The sequence below is a fragment of the Petromyzon marinus genome, chromosome 44 (genome assembly GCF_048934315.1).
Source record: "Petromyzon marinus isolate PM22_M1 ecotype Great Lakes invasive population chromosome 44, UKy_Petmar_22M1.pri1.0, whole genome shotgun sequence".
In the NCBI taxonomy this organism is placed as follows: domain Eukaryota; kingdom Metazoa; phylum Chordata; class Hyperoartia; order Petromyzontiformes; family Petromyzontidae; genus Petromyzon; species Petromyzon marinus.
Window position 1 is genome coordinate 142207 of NC_133710.1, and position 27871 is coordinate 170077.

The window sequence follows — 27871 nt, forward strand, 5'->3', positions numbered from 1 at the left end:
GAGGTGGAGACGTGGGGAGAGGGAGACTGGAGGGAGGGAGGGAGGGGGGCGCACGTCGGGCTGCGTGGGGAGGGAAACGCGTCTCGGGCTGCGGAAACGCGCTCCGCTCTCCCCCCTCTCTCTCCCACGCTCTCCCTTCGCTCTCCCCCTCTCGCTCCTCGATTCTTCGCTCTCTCTCTCCGGTCGTCGCTCCTTCCCCCATCTTCCACCATTACCTCCTCCCCTCAGTCCTCGTCGGCACGATCATCCCTCTCCCTCCCATTGCTCCCCCCCCACCACCTCTCTCTATTCGCGCTCCTCCAGGGCCTCGCCGACAAAACAACGCGGAGAGCGCAACAACAACAACATCCACAACAACATTCACCACGCGAACACAACAGCCACCACCACCACTTACGTCCACAGCTGTTGTTGATGCTACTGGTGGTGGTAGTTGCTGATGGTGGTTGTGACTCATCCGTGTGTGTGTGTCTTTGTGTTACGTGCTGCCGAGTCTGTGTCAGTTTCTGTGGCGCAATGGTCAGCGCGCTGCACTGCGCTACGAACCCGCGTGCGGCGTAACCACGGCCAGCATCAGTGGCGAGCGATACCTCGATCCCGGTCCTGGGCCTCTCTTAGGTCGACTCAAGCTTTAAAAAATGAGTACCTGGTACGATAACTGCACTGGGGAGACAAAGGCGGCCAGGCCTGGTTTTGGTCACCCCTTCCCATCGTTATGCGCCGTGCCGGCCGTATAGTCGGTGTTCGGTCACGGAACTTGCCCCAACAGTCTGTGTAGGCTACACGTGGGATCTTTGCTTTTTGTGGACACGTGTGTACAGTCTTTGTGTACAGTATACACGTGCGCGCGTCCACACCGTGCGCGCTGCTCTTGCTGCTGCCGATGTTTGCGGATGATGATCAACATCCCAAACACAACTACAGTAGCAAGAAACAACAACCACTCCCAACAACCTAAACATCGACTTATCAAGCTCCCCAATCACACACTGACCGCACCACAACCATCACCACGCGCTTCGTGAAGGCTTTTCCGCGGCCATCACCATCATCATCTACCCCTCCTATCCGCAGAACACCATCACCCACACCATCACCTCAATCCTCAACATTATTAACCTCCCCCATCTCTCTTCCGCTCCTCCATCTCCACATAGAACATCCACCCTTCCCTTTACAACTACAACCATCACCACCATCACCATTCCGCTTCCCATCACTACCACTATTACCACCCCACATCACCGTCCTTCTACAAGACAAGACAAAGAACCCCCCAATAGCCTTAACAGACTGTTGGGGCAAGTATTGTTAGCGAGGACCTATGAAGGCCGGCACGGCACACGAAGGTGGTAGGTGGCCAGAACCACGCCCGGCCGCCTTTGTCTCCCCAGTGCAGATGTTTTTTTTACTCATTTAAGTCTGAGTCGATCTAGGGGGGAGGCCCAGGACCGGTTCAAACATTCGCCACTACTGTTATTGGTCGTGAGCAGGAATCGAAGTTATGTCGCTGGATTCGTAGCTCAATGCGCTAACCGCTGCGCCACTAATCACCATCACCAGCTCCCCCCACACACCCCCGACCATCAACATCACCACCCGCATCATCATCACCATCACCACCTCCTCCGTTACCGCCCGGAGCTCGCTGCGCATGCGCGCGTTTGGCGCAGTCGAAGAAGGGAACGCGCGCATCGCAGGCGCTTTACCCCACTTAACTATCGCCACCGCTAACTACCGCCGCTAACTACCGCCAACTAACTACAACTGCTGCTGCGGAGGAGGAGGATAAATGCGAAGTGACTCGAGAAGCTACGGCGAAACCAGCTATACCATCACGACCACCATCACAACCACCATCAGCAAGGCAGCGCGCATGTGTTGTGAGTCTTGTGCGCGTGTTTGTAGAGGCGGTGAGTATAGAGTTGGTAGTCTAGAACGTACTAGACGCTAACAAGTATACACACGCGTGTGTACACTAGGTTATGCTACAAAGATAGACGCGTACACCACAGGCTAGTACACGCAGACGTATACCAGTTGACACCGAGACGTGTACACATACGTGGACGTGTACGCATGTACAGTCGTGTAAACACACGTGTATACAGACGTTCATACACGTAGCAACACGAACGTGTGCATACACGGATATACACGGGTTCTGTCGTCGTGTTAGTAGACGGGGGGCGTCTGGGGGGAGGGTGGTGACTGTGTGGGGCAGAGTGCACTCGCGCGGGTACTCACACGGATATACATAGTCACACAGAAACGGAGAAATAGCTAACGCAGGATTATTAGACGGTTTAACATCAGTGAGACGGAGAGCGAGAAAGACAAAGGCGCGCGTGCGTGCGCGCGCGCGTGCGGCCGTGAGCGGCTGGGAGAGACGCGGGTTGATGGAGGCGCGTCGCGCGTAGGGAGAGCTTGGAGACACGCGACACGTACCCACACACGCGTACACGTACCCACACACGCGTACACACACTGATAGACTCCGATACGCACGTACACACAGATACTCACGTAGATACTTACAACGGAGATATACACCGACACGCGCACACAAAGACGCACGTTATCGTATCACGCTCGGATACACGCTGATACGTACACAGCACCGGCAGACAAATACACATTTACATATGTGAATATTCATATAGATATACATACGAATAGACATACGCATATACTCATATACATACGCGTATCTAATCAAATACACGCAGGCTAGCGTGTAGGCTGTGTACACGTAATCACGTGTGCGTACGCACGAGACACACGTGTACACACACGCAGGTGCTTGTGTGTACACGTGTGTCTGTTAACACGCGTGTAGGGCTGAGTGCGCGTGTACCGCACAGAGACGGAGAGAGAGCGTCTACAGGGGAGGGGGGAGTACTCGGGGAGAGTACTCGGGGAGAGAGAGGGGGAGAGTACTCGGGGAGGGAGAGGGGGGTAGTACTCGGGGAGAGAGAGTACTCGGGGAGGGAGAGGGGGAGAGTACTCGGGGAGGGAGAGGGGGAGAGGCTCTACTCGGGGCGTGGGGGGAGATCACAGGGAGAGAGATTGTATTAGGAGAGAGAGGGGGTGGTGGATGTGTGTGCGGAGGGAGTGTAAAGGCCTGCGCCGAGGGAGAGTAGGGAGGGGAGAGTGCGCGTTCAGGAGAGAGAGGCACGGCGGGGGGTGAAGAGAGGGAGAGAGACTAAGGGAGAGTGCACAGGGAGAGAGACGTTGTGTAAGGAGAGAGAGGAGAGAGTGCACGAGGAGGAGGTAGGCACTCGATTGGGAGAGTGGTGTGTATAGACTCTGTAGAGTAGGGAGATTGTCCAGGGAGAGTGCGAGCGGTTAGGGAGGGAAGTGGGAGAGTATTGTAAGAGGCGCTATCGGTCGTCATTGTCTCGGGGGAGAGCAGACGGAGGGAGTGCACGGGCAGCTGAGGAGTAGTGACTCCTCAAACAACCACCACTCGATCATCGCCACCATCGCCTCCATTCGGCACCACCCCGAACCAGCCACCTCAACCACAGACATTAACAGCGCTTCCACCACCACCACCATGTCGGAGTCTCGCTACAAGGAGTGGATCTTGGACTCGATCGACTCGCTGCGCTCCCGCAAGGCGCGACCGGATCGCGAGCGGATCTGCCGAATGGTGGAGCGCAGGCACGGCGTGTCGGCGTGCCTCACGCAGGCCGCCCTCGAGCGCCTCGTGGCCTCGTCCCTGGTGGTCAAAGTCTCCTACAAGGGCTCCCACAGCTACAGGAACGCAGCCAAGTGTCGCCGCGGCCGCACTCACGGCATGGTCCTCCCTCCGTCGTCCTCACCCATCGGGAAGGAAAACGACGACGACGAGGATGGTGGTGGTGGTGTCGGTGAAGAGGAGGAGGATGACGGTGGTTGTGATAATGACGGTGGTGGTGGTGGAGGAGGTGATGGTGGAGGTGGTCCTGGAGATAATGAAGATGGTGGAGGTGATGAAAAGGTGATACCGGCGGATGCTCCTGCTGTTGAGGCTGGTGGGGATGATTCTGCTCCAGCTAAATCTGATGATGTTGATGATGGTGATCATCGTGATGGTAGTGATGGTTCCGGTGGCGATGGTAATGATGGTTCCACTATGGGAGGTGGTGGTGAAGCTGCCGGGTGCAGGAGAGGGCGGTCGAAGCCCATTCGTAATTTTGCCGCATCATCGATAACAACTTTGACAACGTCGTCGTCGTCGTCAACAACGTCAACAACGTCAACAACATCACCGCCCCAAGTGAAACTCGAAACCTCGCCTCGACTCCTTTCGGCCCGCGCTGCCCGCAACCCCGCGGCTAAAGCGCGGAGCTCCCCCACTCCACGGGACCGCGGCGGGGCTCAGTACGGTGGTGGCGTAGAGGAGAGCGGCGGGATCAGCTTGGGGAGAGCGGCGGCGAGGAGGAGCCTCAAGAAAAAGGTGAGGGTGGTGATGTTGTTGATATAGATTTATTTAAACCCTTTGACAAGGAATATCTCGTTTCCGAGGTTGTCCAGAGTGGCATTTGACACAGCACTGATGCTGTTTTGATGGAAGTGGTGTTGTGTTCATGTGGGCAGCGGTAGTTCGAATCCCGCACACGGCTAACATAAGTCGACTCGGTCTCAAATGAGTACCCGGTGCGATGTGTTAAACATCGCTACTAGGGAGACAAAGGCGGCCGGGCGTGGTGTTGGCCACCCACCCTTCCGTGTACCTTGACCTTCATAGGTGCTCGCTAACAGCACTTTCTCATACAGTCTGTCTTGTGTTGATGGTGGCGGTGTTGGTGTGAGCTTCAGTGGTGTTCGTGATCACACTGATGTTCCTCATAGTGGTGTTGTGTTGCAGACATCTGAAAAAAGAGCTTTTTAGCTAATCGGATTCCTCCAGTATACATAACGATTCTGATGTGGATGATTGTGATAGAGCTGCGGATAATGGGCACTAATTGGTGTTGATGGTTGAAATTGTGCTGCTGGTGTGACTGTTGTGGTTTATGTGATGGCAGTGATGTCGATGGGGTGGTGCAGGTTTTGTGGCATCCGATGATGGTGGTGATGGATTTGTTGGTCCTGTATTGATGTTACATTATCGATGTTGATTATGGTAATTATGATAGTGATGATAGTGATATTATTGGTAACGTTAACGCGGTTCCGACCATTCGAGTTTTGCGAAGTCGGGAATGGACGTGACGGATTCGGGACTGGGTCTTGGGTCTCGTGTCTGGGTCTCGTGTCTGGATCTAGGGTCTGGCCCTGAGTGGAGTCTTGTGTCTGGGTCTTGTGTTTGGGTCTTGGGTCTCGTTGTGTATGGCTCTCACGCGCGGGGGTGGTCTTCTCGTGTCTATCGCCGTCTGTATTTGGGTCCACGCCTGTGTATGGCTCTGGGTCGCGGGAGAGGGGGGGCGGGGGGCTGATGGGTGTGTGGGGGGGGGGTCCGCTATGCGCGGGAGGCGTCGGGTTACAGTTACACAGACACACACACAAAGACAAAGATCCCCCGTATAACCTTAACTGACGTTTGGGGCAAGTGCTGTTAGCGAGTAGCACCTACGAAGGCTGGCACGGGTGTTCAGCACCCACGCCGGGCGCCTTTATCTCTCTAGTGGCGATGTTCACGACACACCGCACCAGGTACACTACTCATTTCAGGCGGAGTCGACCTAGGGGAGGCCCACGACCGGTTTAGATATAACGTCACTGGTGTTGGCACGTGAGCAGGAATCGAACTCGGGTCACCCGGGTTCGTAGCGCAGTGTGCTAACCACGACACTACCGCTCCACAAAGACACACGCACACAGTTACAGCCACGCACTCACGCGAGGTGGGTGTAGAATCACACCGGCAGGTGTGGGTACACGCGTGTACCAAAGACAGGACGTATACATACGCATCCAGAGAGTTATTGACGAATGTGTTGTTTTGTGTGTATGTGTACACGTGTGTGCACACGTGTACACATACACACGCGTACACACACGTGCACACACACACACGTGTACACATACACACGTGTACACACACACGCGTGTACACACACACGCGTGTACACACACACGTGTACATACACGTGTACATACACACGTGTACACACGCGGATTTGAGATGCGGCGGTGGCAGCGCGCATTGCACCGACGGGCGCGTCTCTTCAACAAGGCAAAGACAAAGATCCCCCACATAGCCTCTAACCGACTGTTAGGACAAGTGCTGTTTGCGAGCACCTATTCTGGTCGGCACACGATTCGGTGGTGGAAAAACACCACAACACTGAGAAGGGTGCACACATTCACAGTTACACACGGTTACAAACACAGGGCAAAGATCCCCCTATAGCCTGAGACTTGTGGGGCAGTGGTGTTAGCCAGCACCTATGAAGGCCGACACGGCACACGGGGAATAATTGGTGGCAAAGGCACAGGCTCGCACACATAGACACACACAGCAAAACAAATACACGCAATAGCCATACGGACACGCACAAATCCAGACTAGGCGGGCACACACAGGGCACACGTACAAACACGCGTCTATACAAAAACACAAAGACAAAGGTCCTCCTTCCAGACTTAACAGACTATTGAGGCAAGTGCTATTAGCGAGCACCTATGAAGGCCGGCAGGGGGTGTGGGTACCCAGGACCAGGCCCGGCCGCCTTTATCTCCCCAGTGGCGATGTTTACACACCGCACCACGTACTCATTTGATGCTGAGTCGACCTAGGGGAAGCCCAGGACCGGTTCAGATAATTGTCACTGGTGGTGATGAGCGGGAATTGGTTAGCGCAGTGTAGCGCGGTTAGCGCAGTGCGCTAACCGCGCTACACTACCGCTCCCCACAAAGAGCACACACACACAGGGCACACGTACAAACACGCGCACACACATAGACACACACATACACACACAGGGCACACACATACACACAGGGCACACGAACAAACACGCGCACACACATAGACACACACATAGACACACAGGCGACCAGAGGCGATCACGCGCGCGCTCACACGCGCATTGCACGCACAAACGCCCTTGCGCGCAGACGCAAACACACAAAAAGACAAAGATCCCCCATATAGCTTTAAACTGACTGTTGGGGCAAGTGCCGTCAGCGAGCACCTATGAAGGTCGGCACAGCGCACGAGGAAGGTGGTTGTAAAACACCACGCACGGCCGCCTTTGTCTTCCTAGTGGCCATGTTTACACATCGTACCGGGTATTTATTATAGGCTGAGTCGGCCTAGGGGAGGCCTCCGTTCAGATAATCGTCACTGGTGTTGGCCGTGAGCGGGAATCGAACCCGGGTGGTCGGGTCGCCGGGTTTGTAGCGCAGCGCGCTCACCGCTACACTACCGCTCCCACAGGCACGCACACGCTCACACGCACACACACACGCACACACACACGCACACACACGCTCACACGCACACACACATGCTCACACGCTCACACACACGCACATACACGCTCAACACGCGCGCACATACACGGACGCTCAAACACGCACACACGCATATAAACGCACACAGACACACGTTCACACACGCAACACATACGCACGAACCCACAGGCGCTCGAACACAAAGAACCGCACACGTGCACGCGCGTTTGCATTGATAATTGAGATCACGGACACAGACGCGCGCGCACACGCAGAGACAAAGATCCCCCGTATAGCGTTTAACACACTGTTGGGGGCAAGTGCTGTTAGCGAGCACCTATGAAGACCGGCACGGTACACGGGGGGGGGGGTGGCTGGAAAACACCACGCCCGGCCGCCTTTGCCTCCCCGGTGCCGATGTATACACACCGCACCAGGTACTTATTTAAGGCTGAGTCAACATAGGGGAGGCCCGGGGCCGGTTGAGATATTCGCCACCACGGTTGCTGGTCGTGAGCAGCGAATTGAACTCGAGTCGCCGGGTTATTAGCGAAAGTGTGCTCACCGCTGCACCACCGCTTCCCGTAGGACACGTACATACACACACACACATTGGCGAACGTGCGAACACGTACAACACGCACAAATACACGACACAAACACGCACGCGTGTACGCACACACACACAGACACGAGCATGCGCTCACACACGGACACACAAAGGCACCGTCACGCACAGACGCCACGACGCACGAGCATCCACAAGGACATTCACGGACACACTCGCACACTCACGTACACACAAAGACAAATACCCCCCGTATAGCCTTAACAAACTGTTGAGGCAAGTGCTGTTAGCGAGCACCTATGAAGGCCGGCACGGCACACGCCGGGGGTTGTGGGTGCCAATGACCAGGCCCGACCGCCTTTGTCTCCCTAGTGGCGATGTTTACACAGGTGCTCATTTGAGGCTGAGTCGACCGAGGGGAGGCCCAGGACCTGTTCAGATGATCGTGAGCGGGAATCAAACTCGGGTAGCTGGGTTCGTAGCGCAGCGAACTAACATGGACACTTCTGCTCCCCTACATTTACACACGCACACTCAAGTACACAGACAAAGATCGCCCGCGTAGCTTACGCAGTTTGGGCAAATGCCGCTAGTGATGAGCGAACGATGAAGGTCAACACAATCCGCACGATCCATGGTGGTGTGATTTGCACCACGCCTAACCTACTGCCCACTTTGTATCCCTAGTTGTAACGTTTTTACACATCGCACCAACATGGGGGTGGGGGTGGCGCAGGACCGGTTTCACGTATTCGTCGCCGATGGTGGCTGTGAATGGGAATTGAACTCGGGTTTACAGGGTTCGTAGCGCATGGCGCTGACCACTTCGCAACCGCTAACCACTGCACTAGCGCTAACTTCTGCGATAACCACTGCACCACCACTCACACATGAACACACACACGCAGGCACTCACACGCACACTGATGATCACTCATTAACGCACACGCGTACAAAGATCCCCGTGTAGCTTTCATAGGCTGTTGAGTAAAGTGCTTATAGCGAGCACCTATGAAGGCCGGCACGGCACACAAGGGGGTGGGTTGGCCAGCTCCATGCCTGGCCGCCTTTGTATCCCGAGCAGCGATATTTACCGACCACAATAGGTACTCATTTTAAGCTGAGTCGACCTAGTCGAGGCCTCACGCAAGGACAGACAACCCCCACCCTCCCGTGTGGTCTGCACAGACTCTTTGTGCAAGTGCTGTTAGCAAGCACCTATGAAGGCAATCATGGCGCAGCACGAGGAATTGGCATACCTAGAACCTCGACCGCATTTGTATCCCAAAAGCGCTGACTTTTAGACACTTCACCAGGTACTCTTTTAAGGCTGAGTCAATGTAGGGGAGGCCAGCATTTAGGTTCAGAGTTCACATTGGCCATGAGCCGGAATCGAATGAAGGTCGCCGGTATTCGTAGCGCAGTTATGCTCACCACAGCGCCACCGCTCTCCTCACCCCACACAATGCGCGAACGCGAATCCCATATCACTAGGGAGGCTGTCTGATATCGATTAAATAATCCAGCAGTGGTTATTATAGTACCAATAGAGCATTGTATAATACTGTAGGTTTAAAAGTAGGACATGGAGTGGGTGGTGTGACCAGCAACCACCCTCGACCGCCTTTGTCTCCCCAGTGCCAATGTTCTCAAGCACGCACGTGCACGTTCTCACGCAAACAAAGACAGAGCTCCCCCGTATAGCCTTCACACTGTTGGGGGAAGTGCTGTTAGCGAGCACCTATGAAGGCCGGCACGGCGCATGAGGGGGTGCGTGGTCAGCAATGCTGATGATTACGCACCGTGCCACTGGAATGCAGTTTATGTTGAGTTAACCTAGGGGGAGACGTAGGACCGGTTCAGATATTTGTCACTGATGTTGGCCGCGAGGAGCTCACGATGGGACTGTATCCAGATCTCTTAAGGACATGTGAGCCCCTCACACAATTCAGTTTGGTTAAACCCAGGATGGATAGGCAGGCCAACCTGAATGTTTCAAACTGGTGTAGATGTTCTGTCAAAGGAGTCCCACGTTCCACAAGCGTAGAGCATGTAGGGCATGAATGTGGACGAGAAGACCCAGAGCTTCATATGGAGTATAAAGGCGAGGCAGTTTCCACATAGTCTGCCTATGAAAAGAGAATGCCGCTCGACTGACTCGGAGTGAAACCTTTGCGGCCAAACCGGAACGAGTCATAAGCAAACTTCCGAGATATGGGAACTCCTCCACTCACTTTACAACTGCCCCATCACTCCTGGGGAATTGAGGGGGTGCAGTATTTGATGACACAAAATACACAGGAAGGGTGCTTTGTTTTGGCACGTTCCAGGTTCATCAGTAGCCGCCATTCGCCACTAAGTAACGTGACTACGCGGCGCTTGTGCCAGGCTAGGTGCGCTCCGAGACTGTCGAAGGCTCGCTGCTGGCAGGCGGTCACGGGACAGACCCAGGTTTCCATGGTTTGACTGAGACGACTAGCAGATGGCACACACACACACGCTCGCGTACCCACACACGCTATAACAATCTCACACAGCCCCCCACCCACCCCCACATGCACATGCATACTCCCACGTACTACCCACATACCCCCACCTACCCCCCCCTCCCCACCTCAATAGCCCTCGCCCTAATCGGGGATCATCATTACTAACGGACACAGCCGCCACCTCCAGTGACGTCACTAATCGGATCTCAGCCTCTAGAGTTCCCCACGTGGGGGCCGCGGGGACCGAGCGGGGGGGGGGGGGGGTTTGGGGGGCGAGGGGAACCGGTGGGGGAACCGAGGGGCGGGGCTGTGGGGGGGAGTACCGGGGGGAACGAGGGGGTGGGCAGGGAGGGAACCGATGTCATCGCTCCCGTAACGTTCTGGTCACGGCTCCGCTCCGTGCAGTCAGAACAGAGCGAGCCCGTGGGATGCGGGATCCGCATTTGTTCCGCCTCATTTGAAACTGCGTTGCCTCCACCGTGTGCGGTCTGTACTGCTGCTGTCTCGTGTGTACTGCTGTGTTGTCTCCTTCTAGGAGTGCCTGTGTCCTGTGTGTGTGCTTTGGCCGTTCACTTTTTTTTCGATGAGCGGACGAGGAGCGGTGGCGCAGTGGTTAGTGCAGTGTGCCACGATCCCGGGCCCAACTCGAGTTCCATTCCCGCTCACGGCCACCAACACTGGTAACGAATATCTTGAACCGGTCCTGGCCCTCCCCTTAGGTAGAATCTGCCGTGATAAATGAGCACCTGCCGTGGTGCGTAGAAGCATCAGCACTGGAGAAACAAAGGCGGTCGGGCGTGGTGTTGGCCACAGCTCCATTCACTCGTGTGCCCTGCCGGTTTTAATAGGTGCTCGCTAACACCACTTGGCCCAAACAGTCCGTTAATTCTATACGGGGGGCAGGACCTTTGTATTTTGGCCATTGTTAGCCTGGCTGATTTGATTAAACAAACGACAACATGTTGCACGTACGAGAGGGAAAAAACCCCAATTATTAATTACGGCATCAATGCTGTGTTTCAGATCCTGTTCTCTTGATGAAACGCGAGAGACAATAATGGATTTTGATCGATGAATTCTTTGTTATATAACGTGCGATAGCGTTTGACCGTGGAGGGTGGCTGCCCCCTCCTGGTATTGGTGGGAACTGCGCCACCCTAAAAACCAAAATGTGCCAATTTTAACATAACAATCACAACAATAGCCGCTCGTTAGGCCCCCCTGGGTCATGTCGTCAAAAATACATAGCACCGCTATTAATTATAACACGTGTAGGTTTTCGCGAACAAAATATTTTTGTTTGTTTCAAATCACGTGAGTAAAAATGTGTGTTGTACACCCTCCACCACCCCACCACCTGCGCAGCCAATTCATTAAGTTGTTACGTGATGAATACACGTGGCCGCTTTACTCCTACTGCTGCAGACACATTGTTACATTATATGCGTGTTTGCCTTTTCCCGACTGCCCGCAGATTATAGTTTTACATCACCCGGGAGGCCGCCCTGGACAATACCATGGGTGTATTAACTGTAAAATGCACGCTGGCTGCTTGCTTTACATTGGACGTTCAAGATCCGCTGACGTCATTCCAGAAAAGAGGAGCCCCCACCTCCCCTTTCATTTTCGGCATCGTGCTCTTAAACGTTTCCATTTATAAAATTACACAGCAAATTACTCAATTGGGATTACACACAGAGAGCCTGTCATTGCTACCCTTATTGGCAGACTAAAACTAGACTAAACTTTTTTTAATTTGATCAGGTAAGGCCCACGAAGCTATATCGCTATTTATCAGAAGCGACCTTTCTATAACAAATGATAGCTCAACGAAGTGGCTTATCACACACATGGAAATTTATCGCAGACAAATACTCTAAATGCGTGATGTTGATTCTAAATGTGGAGGGAAAAACCGGAGGACCTGGAGAAAAATCCACATGACCACGTGGAGAACATGCAAACTCCAAATATACAGGCGTCGGGGTCAGGATTGAATCCACAACCTCCTGTATAGAAGGCGAGGTAGTTAACATCTCGCCACTGTGGCACCTCTATTGACAGACTAATACTCCCAGGTCACTCTTGCCAATTATGCTCATAATGATCTCTTTGAGTACTCACATTGTTCAACACATTAAACTTGAAACTTCATTCCATGGCAGCATCCCAGTGTGCGTAGTTGTTGTAGTGTAGCGGTTAGCACGCTGCACGACGAACCCGGCGACCTGACTTCAATTCCCGCTCACGGCCAACATCGGTGATAATTATCTGAACCAGTCGTGGGCCTCCCCTAAGCCGACTCAGCCTGAAATGAGTACTTGATATGGTGTGTAAACATCACCACTTTGGATGCAAAAGCAGGCAGGTGTGGTGCTGGCCACCCACTACCTCGTGTACTGTTCCGGCCTTCATAGGTGCTCGCTAACAGCACAGGGAATCTTTGTCTTTGTAGATGTTGGACGACGACTTCGTGGACCCGTCTGTGCTGGGCAAGCGTCGCCGTGACGGTGAGGCCCCCGTCACCACCATCAGCAGCAACAACAACAACCCTACCACCACCGCCACTGCCACCGCCACTGTCGCGACGGCGATCAGCGTCCGTGGGACGCGGCGAGCGACGTCAGCCAGGGTGCCCGCGCCGACCCCGGCGTCGATGCCGGCGCCAGCCCTGCAAGAGCCCACGACTCGTGCCACACGGCACGCGGCACCACACCCGGCCAACGGGTCACCGCATCTGGCACCGCACCCGGCCAACGGGTCACCGCATCTGGCACCGCTCCCGGCCAACGAGTCACCGCATCTGGCACCGCATCCGGCCAACGAGTCACCGCATCTGGCACCGCACCCGGCCAACGAGTCACCGCATCTGGCACCGCACCCGGCCAATGGATCACCGCACCCGGTACTGCGCCCGGCCAACGAGTCACCGCACCCAGCGAGCGCTTCACACTCGGCCGCCCCAGACACCCCCGCCGCCCACGCCGATGCCGCTGCTGCCGCCACAGCCGACAAAGCGGATCGGCCCGGGTCCGGTACACGGAGCTGGTCCGGCTGCGAGGCCAGGACCGCTCGCCCTTCCTCCTCCGCGTCCTCGGCGTCGGCCACAATTGGCGGCGGCGGCGGCGGTGGCGACGGTGGCAGCAGCGACTCCTCGGACTCGGATTGCGAGTCGAACGGCCCGGCGACGGACTCGGCGGGGACTCCGCCGCGAGGCCCTGGCAGAGAGAACGGCGGTGGAGTCGCTGGCGGCGGAGTCAATGGAGGGCGGCAGGAGGAGGCGGGCAGGGCGGGCCGGCCCACCAACGTGGAGGGGGTAGGCGGCAGGAGCCCGTCGAGCCAGCCGCCCGCTGCCCCTTCGCTGCCCTCGCAGCCCATGCTGCTGCCTCCCGATGCAGCAGGAAGCCACGGTGAGGACGGAAATGGGATCCTCCTGAAAAAAGTATTGGGATACAGTGAGGCTTTCGTGGGTAAACAAGCATAACAATAAACATACATTTGTTAATCTTGTAAACACACTGCAAGTATATGGAGTGTGGGTCTCCCCATGCTGTGCAAGTCACGGGGGCTCTTTTACCATACTTCACCAATCTGGTCAATGCTGGTCAATGCTGTTTGGTGGATATATGAAATAAGCCGCGGATGGAAATCAAACTCAAGTCCCAATCACAAATCATCACCTACGACTGATTCCATCCCATCCTGGCAGCTAAGCAGATTTTGAGCCTGATTAGTGCTTGAATGGGTGACCATCAGTGCTTGCCAGGTGTTGCAGGCATGTTGATGTGAGGGAGGGCTGGACCACAACAGGAGATGGCAGCACGACAAATGGGTTTGGTCCACGGATGGATTTGGTCCTCACCATCATCATAATCACCATCATCTTCTCTCCATCGTCATCACCTACTTAATCATCATGATCATCATTGTGCCTCCAAAGTTTATAAAATGTGGATCGCTTTGTGGGACTTCAACAGTAGTTGCCCCATGGATGACCTGGTTCCTGACATGGGAATGTGTAATGGTGTGTGATATCTGGACACCACCCCCCCTTGGCTCCCCCCACTCCGCGCACTCTCTCCACTGTGTTCTCTGTGCAGCTTCTTTGGTCTGCTCCAATGAGATGCCAGGCCAGAGCAGTGGAGTGCCCAGCGAGTGGATGAGTCCCGGCCGCCGCCGGACTTCGTGTTCCATCTGTGCCGAGGACAGCGTAAGATGCTCTCGCAGATTTCTACTTCAACCGCGTTCAGCAGTTATAGAGCAGGGGCTCTCGGGTGGCTTAGGGGGTTCATAATGGCCGTGTTGGAGACACGTGTGAGTCAACGCTGCCAAGATGCTGGGTTCTAGCCCTAGGCGTGGGTGCCTGTCTCTCAAAGGGTTCATAATGTCCGTGATGGAGATACTGAGCCGACACCACTGAGATCCTGGGTTCGTTTTCTGGTTACAGTCGCCTGTAATCAAACCAGGTTCTCAAGTGTAGTGAGTTGATGATCTCGGATCAGTCACTAATTACTGCACACATGCACAGACACAAAAAAAAAACAATTGTGTTAAATTTTTATCCTTCACTGAAGTTGGCATCGCCCAGCTGGGAGGAGTATTCAAAATGTATAAATACATGAGATGACTGGCGCGCGGCTAAGCCGACTGGACGGTGTGATGGTGGAGCTGCTACCTGGTGGTGCGAGAGGGGCCTCCTGTGAAAAGACCGAGCAGGGCAGTCCCACAAACTCTATCGTCACCATCATTGTCCGGCACTCATCTGCTACATCAGTAATGTGATTGACCATGTTTTTTGTTGTTCTCAGAATGCACTGCTGTGCTGTCGCACGTGCGGCAGCTGTTACCACCCGCGGTGTCACGAGGGTTTGGCGTCGCGACGTCACCACAACCACGCCAACCACGCTAACCACACCACGAGCAACGCCACCACAGCTACAGTCGTTGCCACCACCAACATCGCCACCACCGCCACCACACAAGGTGAGTGTCAGCATCAAACTCCTCGTGGTGTCCGTGGGTGGTGGTGGAGGAGCAGTGAGGAGGGTGTTGGGTTAGGACCTGGTTTTTGCAAAGGTTTATTTCATCACAGTCATTTCATTATAATAATCACAAGTAGTCATGATCATCACCTACTTTTCATGATCATCATCGCAACCCCCATTGCCACAATCTTTATGATAATCTTTATCACAGCCCCTTCTATCATCACAGCTCCATAACCATCATCACAACCTCATGATAGGCTGTAGGTAATGAAGTCGTGCTCCATGTGAAATGAAGTCACGGGCCGAATAATGAATTGTCACAATCCTGGTTTGCTGCTTGATTCAAAAACTATTATTTTATTTTGTTTTTACGCTGTCTCATTCGTAGCGTCTGCCTCGTTCGGTGTGATTTGTAAAATTATGCGTACTTTGCGAGATGGGGATGCCACCCACTCAGGTACAACGAGCCAGGTACGCATTACAGGCAGAAAAATATCTCATGTGAACGCATCACTCAAAATAACCACAAGGGTTGTTGAGAGGGGTCTTTTCCTGTAAGATCAGCAGTTCACTGGCATTCATTCAAGCAACCCCGACTCTTGCTGACAAGACACTGAATGTCGAAACCGGTCCATAGTTTTGTTTGTAATTGAATCAGTGTTGCTGCAATTATGTGCTCCCAGAAGGCCGTGCGGCTGTTGGGTTGTGAGATATATATTTTTTTACATGGAGAGACGGCCATGTGAAGGAGATTTCGTCCGCTTGTCTATTATGTTTCATGCAGATGCTTTGTCTTGAGTGGTGGTGGTGTTGTTATTATGATTATTACTACAATGCAACTACTGGGGAAAAAAATGGGCATTTGTAATGCCCTGGGAAGATGTGCAGACTTTCCCAGGACGATGCTGAAAATAACCGGGACCAGGTGCCATCTGTAGATGGCAGCTAAAATAGTATACAATTATATATATTTTAATCTTCAAGGATCGGCGGGATAGTTTTGTAATTGGTAAGTGGGACATTCATTTTGTCTTGGAACATCTGGATACAAACGAGACGATTATTTGAGGCCAGAAGTGTGTGTTTCGGACCAGTTGGTTTTGGTGGTTGAGCGGCCAGCTCGCAATGGAAAGGTTGCAAGTTTCAATCTTGGGTTGGGAGTTCACTTGACCCATCCTCCTTCTGGGGTCGATAAAATAATTACGTTGTCGGGAAGGTCATCATTGGTTGGCCTATGGATAAGACCCCACCTCCCATAAGAATGTGGAATTTCCACAGCCGAGTCATTGAAGCTAGAACTCACTTGACCATCGTCAGTTCGCAATGGCCTGCAAGGAACGTTAATCAGAAAATTATGTTGCCCTGCTTAATGCGTGAAAGCAGGGAGGCAAGGAAGTGGGACCGCTACACAAACACCAGCAGCAAGGCGTGTGCAGCAGCTGTTGCTGATAATGTTTTATGTTTGCAGTTGAATACATTTAGCATCTGCGGAGGAGAGATTGTTTGATGGTGTGCGTCGATGATTTTCCACTGTCCCTAGGCATCGCCTGATGGGATGCCGGGCAATGAATTGTATTTCCTGCTGTCCCTATGCAAATTGACCTTTCCTGGATTCAACTATTAAGTGGTTTTGTCTGAAATTGATCAAATTAGATGGTGGTGTGGCCGGTCCTGTAGTGAATTATTGAGTGGTGTGGTATTCTCTGTAGTAAATGAGATAGTGGTGTGGCCTGACCTGTAGTTACAAATTGAGTGGTGTGGTATTCTCTGTAGTAAATATAGTGGTGTGGTATTCTCTGTAGTAAATGAGATAGCGGTGTGGCCTTTCCTATAGTGAATGATTGAGTGGTGTGGTATTCTCTGTAGTAAATATAGTGGTGTTTGCGCTGACCTCTAGTGACTGATTGAGTGGTGTGGTATTCTCTGTAGCAAATATTGTGGTGTGGCCTAACGTGTAGTTACGAATTGAGTGGTGTGGCATAATTTACAGTAAATGAAATGGTGAGCATAGTGAATGAGACAGTATGGTTTATTGTCTGTTCTTGCGATTAGAAGCGGTACGGTTCAGGAGTTGGATGTCAGTGTCAACAGGTTAGCCTGGTTCAGATAATCGTCATTGGTGGTGTTGGCCATGAGCAGGAATCGAATTAGAATTGCCGAGTTCGTAACACAACACACTAACCATTGCACTACATATAAAGGCAGTCTCACACACAAGACAAAGATCCCCCGTGTAGCCTTCACAAACTGTAGGGGCAAGTGCTGTTAGCGAGCACCTATGAAAGCTGACACGGTACACGAGGGGGTGGGTGGCCAGCACCACGCCCGACCGCCTTTGTCTCCCCGGTGGCGATGATTACACATCGCACCAGGTACTCATTTAAGGCTGTCGACCTAGGGGAGGCCCAGGACCCGTTCAGGTAATTGTCACCAGTGTTGGCCGTGAGCGAGAATCGAACTCGTGTAGCTAGGTTCATAGCGCAGCGCGCTAACCGATACACGACCGCTCCCTACACACACACAGTCACACACCGACACAAAAAATACACTCACACATCGACAAAGATCCCCCGTATAGCCTTAGCAGACTGTTAGCGAGCATCTATGAAGGCTGGCACGGCACACGAGGGGGTGGGTGGCCAACACCATGCCCAGCCGCCTTTGTCTCCCTAGTAGCGATGCTCACACATTGCATCAGGTACTCATTTGAGGCTGAGTCGACCTAGGGGAGGCCCAAGACCGGTTCAGATAATCGTCACTGGTGTTGGCCTTGAGCAGGAATCGAACCAGGGTCGCCAGGTTCGTAGCGCAGCGCGTTAACCGCTACACTATCGCTCCCCACTCACACTAGCACACACAAACACACAGGATCACACCCTCACATACACTCACGCCTACACGCTCTCACACGTCAGATGGAATCTGGGAGGGGCTTTGCCCTTCTCTCAGACGATTGGTTGATTGGATTATTAGTCGCACTTCCTTACCCCCAGCAGGGGATATCACTCATTTCTCTATGCAAGTGTCAACGTGCTAGTGTGGGTGGGTGTGTGCGCACATGCATGCATACGCGTGTCGGCGTGTGCGCGTGTGCCTGAGCCGCTCAACACAACCACTCCTGCCATAGGCCATTGCACACTTCCTCATTCCCTTCCTCGCTCCCTTGCCTTCGTCCATCGCTCCTTTGCTGCCTTTCTCCTCCGTCGCTTCCTCCCTGTTCCCTCCTTCCCTCCATCGTTGTCGCTTGCCACCATTGAGGACTGCAGCCCGGCTTGACCCCCTCTGCCGTGACCCATGGACCCCACGCACGCTTGATCGTCAACCCCGTGACGGGAACAGCTTAAAACGCCGGGCGGTCGCTCCTGTTAAAACGTAACGTTTTGCTGCTGCTGATATCTCATTACAACCCGCCCCACCACAAAAAAAACGTAAATCTCTTGGGTCAGCAAGCCGGTGATAATGAAGGGCCGGTTGAGCTGCCTGGCTGACTGGCAGCTTGGCTGGCTGACTGGTGGCCTGGCTGACAGGCTGGCAGGCTGACCGGTTGCCTCGCTGGCAGGCTAACAGGCGGCTTTGCTAGCTGACTGGTGGCCTGACTTGGCAGGCTGACTGGTGGCTTTGTTAACTGACTGGTGGCCTGACTGGCAGACTGACTGGTGGCTTGGTTAGCTGACTGGTGGCCTGACTTGGCAGGCTGACTGGTGGCTTGGTTAGCTGTCTGGTGGCCTGGCTTGGCTGGCGGGCCAACTGGCTGGCTGACAGGCTGTCTGGATTGACTGGAGGCCTGGCTGGCTACCTGGCGGTCGAGCATTGGCGGTGGTGGTGCGGACTGGGATCATCGCGGGGTGATGCCGTGGCAGCGTTGATCGGTGAGAACGTGAGAGGAGGCAGACGCTGCGGTCGTTGGTGGCGTCCGTGATTCCGTTAGCCTGGTAAACGTTGCTGTTGTTTGTGCCAAGGTGAAGAGTTTGTTTTCATGGCCGAGTGTTTATTAAGGTGTGTTGTATGTGATGGGCTTGGTGAGCCTCGTGTGTCGTCAATGGGTGGATGACAGTTGTATCGGTGTTTAGTTACGCATGCTCTCATTGGCTGAGTTGATTCTGCAAAGTAGAGTTTCGTAAAGTGTGAACCCATTGGTCTGATAATTATTACTGTACTCATGTGTAAACAGACAAGGATATATGATGTCTAATGCAATTGCAAGTGAAGTTATAAAAATAAAAATTACAATTTAGCATCAAATTGTGATGTACATGGGAGACGAACCAAGGACATTTTTTAGAAATAATGGAACAAAGTTAGGTGCAGTTTAAGGTTGTTTAGCCATATGCATTGTAAGATGTGCTACGATTGGTGAGGCCACAGTTTGTTAGTTTAACCAAGTCTTTAAAAGACATGCCGCGATTGGATTGACCGAGTGCACGTTGTTTGGCCAAGCTGTGATTGGCCAGATGAAGATTGTTTGGTCAACAGCTTGGTACTGTGTCTTTGGGGAACACGTGGAGCACAGTGCGTGCGTGTCTGCCGTGGAGCACAGTGCGTGCGTGTCTGCCGTGGAGCACAGTGCGTGCGTGTCTGCGCGTGGAGCACAGTGCGTGCGTGTCTGCGCGTGGAGCACAGTGCGTGCATGTCTGCGCGTGGAGCTGAGAGTTCTGCGGTACGTGAGTGGACACGCGGGATTTGCGTGTGAGAGCGCGAGGCAGTGGGCAGCGGTGAAGTGTGGTTGGCCATGAAATGCATAAGATGTGCGTTTATTGGTGAAATGCACAACGTGTCTACGGGTTAATAGGGTATGGGGAGCGATCGTTTATTTGTTATCTAGCGCACGGCGCTACGAACCTGACAACTGAAGTTCGATTCCCGCTCACGGTCAACACCAGTGGCGATTATCTGAACCAGTCCTGGGCCTCCTCTAGGTCCACTCGGCCTTAAATTAGTACCTGGTGCGGTGTGTAAAAACATTGTCACTTTTTTATTGGTTGCAGGCGAGTGGGTGTGCACGAGGTGTGAGGAGAGCATGCTGTCGGGAAAGCCGTCCCCACCAGCTCCGGCCACACCACGCGAGGATACCGAGCACACAGCGGAAGGTGCGACGCCACTCTGCGCCCACGCCACACCAAACACACTACGCAGTACTACGCGTACACACTACCCAGTACCGTATACCACACACCACGCACACTCTCCACACAATGCTACACGTGAATAATACCTGACATCACACACCACGCAATACACCGATCACTTCACACCATCCACCACACATCACCCCATCCACTACATGCCACACCATATCTTATACATCACAACATATACTGTGCACACCACACCACACACTGTAAGCCACACACACTAAGAAATGCACCATACCATACTATCCACCACAAACCAGGCAAGGATGCGTTGGCCGGGTCACGTAGCTGTTACAATGTTTTTCCTTCGCATAACCGAATGGAAAACAGCGGTAAAACCTGTTTACCTTTTTTTTCTACTGAGAAACACAGGCAGCTGCCACAGTGGGTGGTGTAACGGTCAGCGCTCTGGACTTGCGACCCAGAGGTTGCGAGTGTGGTTCCATCTTCCGCGGTGGGGGTTTAATTAACGGAGGCAAAGTTTCCTTTAATGTCCCCTGCCTGAGCTTTTCCACTCAGCAGCGGCAGGTAAACTAAACTAAACTTTTTTATTTTACCAGGCAAAGCCCACTGAGCTATATAGTAGCTCGTTTTCAGAAGCAACCTGCCTACAAATGATAAGCCGATCAAAGTGGCTAATGACGTGGAAATGTATAGCAGCCATATACTTTAAATGCATGTTCATTCTAAATGTGGAGGGAAAAACCAGAGGACCCGGAAAAAAAATCCACACGACCACGGGGAGAGAGACATGCAAATATACAGCAAGCGTCAGGTTCGGAATCTAACCTACGACCTCCTGCATACCAGGCGAGGTTGTTAACATCTTGCCACCGTGGCACCTCTTCCAACATATCCGTTTAACGTGGAAGAGGAGCACTGATACCCTTCAGAGTGCCCCCTGTGCAGAGGCCCTTCTGCCAGCAAGCAAGCAATTTCAGGATTGCACCTTTACCTTTATACCCTTTACCTGAATTGAGAAAGGGACGCAAAACGCGGGGACTTGGGCCACCGTAGGCGCAGCGGCTGGAAGACAACTGCCACTGGCCAATCAGAGTCCTCACACAGTGTTGTTTTGCACATCCGCGCATGCCGATTTGTGCGTTCAATCTACACATTCCACAGTTGACGGCTGTAACCGGTAATCGATAATGCGAACGGTTGGCGGGTAAGCAGTTGTCGTTTCGTAAACCATAGTAGCCCGCATGCCCAGCCACTGCGTGCGCAGCCCACCCTCATGCGCCGTGCCGGCCTTCATAGGTGCTCGCTAACTGCACTTGCCCTACCAGTCTGTTAAGGCTATACAGGGGATCTTTGTCTGTGGGGCAGCGGCATGGTGGGTAATACACTTTCCTGAGTTCAACTCACGGCCTTGGTTAACATAAGTGGCGAGTGATATCTGAACTGGTTTTGCCTCTCCGCCCAGGTCAATGCACCCTGAACTGAGTACCTGATGCAGAGAGTAAATCATACAGCACTAAGAAGATGAAGATGGCCAGGCCAGGCTTCTGGACACACCCCCCTCTTCCCCTTGTGGCTCCATGTCAACAATGGGTGCTCGCTAGCAGCACTTACCCCAACATGCTGTCAATAGCTACACGGGGGACCTTTGTCTTTGTGTAGTTCCTGAGGTGCGCGGGGCTTCGTGTTTGCCGACTCCATCCGCATCCCCATCCCCAGCGAGCCAGGGAGACGCCGAACGGAGTCCGCCACACCACAACGGGTACCCCACACCGCCACTATCACCACATCACACCACTAAACCACACCATCACCATACCACACCAGCAACAACAGCTGCCATTCGCCACCAAGTGGTGGTGACATCACCACGGCGCTTGTGCCAGGCCAGGTGCACTCCGAGGCCACGTGACGTATCGAAGGCTCCCTTCTGGCAGGTCACGGGATATGCCCAGGTGCCATGGGTTGACTGATATGATTGGCAGATGCACCACCTGTGCTCCCTACTGTGCCAACTTGCTGTGTTTTAGCCCCCCGGCGTTCTGCTCGTTGTTGTTAGCATCGTTGCTGTCTGCCTTCAACTGCCTAGTTCTTCACGAGCCAACTCGACAGAGGCTGATCTTGACACTGCTGGTACCAAGTCATTAGCAAATCCACTCAACTCCATGTCCTCTCATACCACATAATTTCATCTCTTCTCCAGCCCTGTACTGCGCCCGTTTAGCCCCCTCTATCCAGCCATACAAAAACTGCTTGGTTATGCGGTAGCTGGGCATGCAGGCTACATGACCCGCATCACATCACTATATACCCACACCACACCATTACTATGCCACATGTCACCACGATGGGCGATATGGGTGATTTTTTACTTTGTGCGCGTATGTCTTTATCGCTCACTAGAACAAAAAAAATGGGAGCGGTGGCACAATGGTTAGCGCATCGCACTACGAACCCGGCCACTCGAGTTCTAACATTGGTGACAAATATCTGGGCCTCCTCAAGGTCGACTCAGCCTCAAATCAGTGCCTGGTGCATTTTGTACATACTAGCACTAGGGAAGACAAAGGCAGCCAGGTGTGGTGCTGGCCACACCATCTCCCCCCATGGGCCGTACCGGCCTTAATAGGTGTTCGCTAACAGCCCTTGCCCCAACAGTCTGGTGAAAGCTAGGGGAGTGGGATCTTTGTCTTTGTGCGTGCGTGCAGCGCCGAGGGGCTGAAGCTGCTGGAGCCAGCTGATTGGTCGATCGCCGACGTCGTGAGCTACTTCCGCACCGCCGGATTTGACGAGGAGGCGCGCGCCTTCCAGGAGCAGGTGGGGATGCAACCACGGCAACCACTACAACCACCGCAAACATGGCAATCACCACAACCATAGCAACCTCCATAGCCACAGCAACCATGACAACTAGTGCAACCATGGCAACCACCAGAACCTGAGTTGAACGTAGGGTAAGCGTCAATGTTTTTGTTGGAGTCAGGGTAAGGGTTCAAGTCATGTCCTATCACTGGGGTTGATGTAAAACGAAACTTTTTATTTTTACCAGGTAAGGCCCACTGGGCTTTTTAGACATTTTTCAGAAGCGACCTGGCCACCAATGATAGCCCAATTAAGTGGCTTATCACGTGGAAATGTATAGCAGCCAAATACAGGGTAAGGGTTAGTGTCAGGGCTGTGTCTGGTGGTTAGAGTTATGGTTATAGTCATAATTGGTGGAAACCCACCACCAGCGCCATCGTTGCCCCATACGACCATCACTTACATTAACATTAGCTGCCCCGCCCATGCTGCTGACACTTGGGCTACGCCCATTTTAAACCTTTATAAACAGTTTGCCTTGAGAGGCTAACCCCTTTTTCCTGATGACGACCGCTTGTGTTGTGATCGAAACGTCGTGGTTCGAAATGTTATTACTTTTATTCACTTTATAATTTTTCTATCTACGTGACTTTAAAAGAACCAAGGAATAAGACAGGGTAAGGGTTATAGTCAGGGCTGTGGCTCGGGTTCACGTTGTGGTCGTGCCGTGTAGGAGATCGATGGGAAGTCGCTGCTGCTCATGAAGAGGAGCGACGTCCTCACGGGCCTCTCCATCAAGCTGGGGCCCGCGCTCAAGATCTACGAGTTCCACGTCAAGGCTCTGCAGAGCCACCACTTCCACAGCGATGCCTCCTACTGACACGGCGACACCGACAACAGAGTGACACAGTGACACATTGACATCGAAACACTGACACAACGACGCCTCCTACTGACACAGCGACACTGACGCAGTGACACCGACACCGTGACACTGACGGCGACGCACTGACAGAGTGATATCCCGCAATGAAACTGACGCAGTGACACTGACGCGGTGACATCGACATGGTGAGATTGACACAGTGATATCTCATACTGATACGGCGAAATCGACACCATGGTAACAATACAGCGCACAGTGATACCTCACACTGACGCGGTGACACAGCGCCCACGACCTCGGCCTAAGCCCTTCGTGCGCGCCTGCGTGGCTAACATAAACACAGCCGACCTCTGAGGTTATAGGTCACCTTGAAACAGTCGCTCAGGGACATCATCGCCCCGTGGTCACAGAACTTCATGAGATGCGCGACACACAGAGACTCTCGGCAAGACACGGAAGAACGTAGGGAAACACGTGGAGACGTAACGCAAGAGTCTCGTCTGCGACGGCCGCGTCGGAGATGGGGGTTCGCCTGCAGAGCTCTACCCGGTGACCGACTATGCACTGGGGCCATCGTGCCATTGCTTACGTTGGTTGGAGGCAGCCTGTGTGAACGATAAACGCTCAGCTCCAGGAGGAAGAGACTGCTGATGTTGGACCCAGAGAAAGTGCGAACAAGGTGGGGGTGTGGTGAGGGGTCTGGCTCAGTATCACTGTCATCGTCGTCGTCATCATCACCGTCGTTTAATATTGACACCGCACCTCCCATGCAGTACGTCTCAGGGGTGCCCTGCAGCAGGGGGACCCCCTCGGTGGAAGCTCCCCCTGTTAGGCACAGTGAATGCGGCACCGGCCACACAGTGCTCGGAGTGGAGCGATGGAGAAATGGTGGGGATCGTGCGCCGGCTGGGTAAAATAGATATCTTGTGGATGCCCCTGCCATTGAGTATAATTGCACAAACCGAGCCGTGCCAGTGCCGTGCCGTGCCGGCTCAGCAGGCACCGAGTCGTTTTTCCACTGCAGAAGCCAAGCCGTGCCGCTGATGTCACGCACGAGAAATGGGTCAAATCACGTGTAGCAGTGACGCCGCCGTGTTCCCGCGGGGTATTCTTTGGTGATGCACGCAATGAATGCCGCCATTAGCCCCCCGAGCCAGGCTTGGATGTGGTTGTCGTGAGGCCTGGTGTAGCACAGTTTGGTGGCTCTGTCTCGGCCAGCCCGTGGACACGACTGCACATACATGCATATTCAAAAGAGAATGCAAATGGAAATTGTGTAGTTCAAGCCATTATTTCACGTTTGTGATTTTGGGCTTGGACCCTGGCATGAAATACATGTCGTGGGATCGCTTGTTACTCAAACGACGGGTGCACCCTTGGGTGTAATGCATCGGATCCGTTGCTCTGCTTAGCTCACACACACACACTGCAGCCACCTCGATTTGCGTGGAGAGAGGACTCTGGCAGGGTTGATGGTGGTGATCAAGAGGCATCGGGAAGTGGCAATTAAATTTGTATGAAATGCCACCCCTGCCTCACACCTCCACCATTTCGCCCATCACCACACGTGTCGTAGCATAAACAGTGACGCTTTGATTCGATGGATGTCTCGGCAAACTCAGCCGCACGTTACATTGCGTGTCATCTCAACGGTTCAAATGCCCTGCCAGGCAGATCGCCCTCCTCACCCCCTATCGGCAACTGTCCCTGCGTGGGACAAGATACACGCAGCATCGGCCTTGCAAGTGGGGCTTTGGTCTAACCTGTGGGTGTCACTTGAAGCAAGAGGTGTAGCGTGCTGTAAGCCATTACTGCTGTTCACGTTAACATCGCAACGTCTCAAGACGGGGGCAGGGTTATTGCAGTAATTTGATGTCGGCTGTTTTTTGCGGTGCTGAGCCAGTGGTGTAAATTGTATGAATGTTGAACTTCTTTCGCACCGTATGTAGCCAACCGTGTTAATCTTATGACGAGGTGGGGGAGGGGGGGGTTCAGTTTATCCGTAGCATGGCCACTGGATTCTTAATTCCGTTGACCCTGTGAGGGATGAAAGTTGGGTCGCACCCCGACCGTGGATTTGAAGTTGTAACCTTCACCCCTGCGAGTCGAGTGCTGCGGCCGTTGGGCCATGGCGGGCAGGCGTTATCACTACGTGTCATTGTTTGCTGTATAATTGCGTTTATAAAAGTATTGTCAAGTGTATTTGCGTAATGTGAGTGTCTATGTGGTACGTTTGGCGTTCTGAGTTACTACCCAAGCGACTGGGCTTGTACAAAGCAATGTTACTACATATAGCCAAAATTAAATGTTATTGCTTGAAAGTGTGTATTTTCTCGTTCATTCGTCGATTGTTTTATTTATACTAAGTTTTTATTTATTTATTAACGAATATGTTACCCCCCCAGCAATAAATGCAAGAAATGTGAGTGGCCTCAAATTCAGATTTTAGAGTCGACATTTACCGTGGAATGTCTCACCAAGCCTCAAAACTCGTTTTGAGGAGTGTGCTGCATTGGAATATTTTATCGAATTGGAATATTTTATCGAATTAGACGAGTGAGTCGTTCGCATGTTCAGCTTTTTGCCAGTCCACTGTTGGATGTAGCCACTTCCCGTGCCCGTGTTGGTCACGGCAGCTGTTTGAGACGCACTTCACCACGCTGGTCACTGACGGTGAAGATGCCTACGATCGGTTGAGGCATCTGTACCACTCGCCACCGATGTGAGCCATGGCCTGGAATCCAACTTGGGTGACCGCGGGTCACAGCGCATCGCATTGACCACCGCGAGACAGCTCCACCCGGGTTTTGTTCTGTGGCAGGAAACCGGAGTTCCCGGATAAATTCCAGTGCATACTTCTGGCCTCTCGATGTGCTGTGAAGAAGGGCCATTGTCCGAAACGTCACCCCGTTTTACTTTTGAGGCATTGTTATTGGTTAATGTGTCGAGTTCTTGTGCTTGTACACCACTGCCAACGCGGTATCACCGAATTACGTGTCCAGTTGGTACGGTACAATCGAACGTAGACATTAGGGTTGCCACCTGCTGTATGTAATGGGAAGAACTATATCGCAACCTTTCGGAAAGCTAGATAACTGTACATACATTCTTTGTCTAGATTGCTATTATTAATATTATTACATGAGTGTACCGTGACGACTTGCGTATTTCCCAGAACAGCAGCTACATCAACAATAAGGACGATTCCAGTATAATCCGTGGCATATCTAACAGGGAGGCTCCCTTTCTCTTGTAGTTCAGCATTGGTTTCTGGTAAGCCTGACTGCTGATGAGAAACTGCATGTGAAAACCGGTGCAGAGTTTTGATTGTATTTCGCTGAAATTATGCACTCCCAGAAGGCCGTGTGGCCGATGGGTTGTGTAAGAATTACTTATACAGTATGTAGTTTATGTAGACTTGCCTGTCAACCTATACGGTTTAACCGTATTATTGTACAGGGAAATCATGTCCATACGGCGTAAAGCCGTTTCACTATGGGCAAAAACACGTTGGGTTTTTAAAAAATCTATATGTGTTTCTCACTTGTAATGAGACTGTATGATGAACGTTGAGATTTATAAGGGCACCAATAAGGTCTGAATTAGTCTGTAATAGGTAGGGCACTGGTAAGGCGATGACAGGTATGATGTAGATA

At 52.9% G+C, this 27871-nt stretch overlaps 1 protein-coding gene across 2 annotated transcripts; it reads left to right on the forward strand.

Annotated features, from left to right (window-relative positions):
- LOC116951814 (uncharacterized) lies at window positions 1-26536 on the forward strand. Of its 2 annotated transcripts, none has more exons than XM_032970543.2 (9): window positions 1-1913; window positions 3416-4444; window positions 12902-13856; window positions 14547-14656; window positions 15255-15429; window positions 20420-20521; window positions 22190-22289; window positions 23236-23344; window positions 24063-26536. In XM_032970543.2, exons 2-9 carry the CDS (start codon window positions 3560-3562, stop codon window positions 24207-24209), a joined length of 2583 nt encoding a protein of 860 aa, XP_032826434.2. In that variant the 5' UTR covers window positions 1-1913; window positions 3416-3559; the 3' UTR covers window positions 24210-26536. The 2 variants fall into 2 exon arrangements, with proteins under 2 accessions (XP_032826434.2, XP_032826435.2); XM_032970544.2 differs by having other exon boundaries at window positions 1-1883.
- Window positions 26537-27871: the final 1335 nt, after the last annotated feature.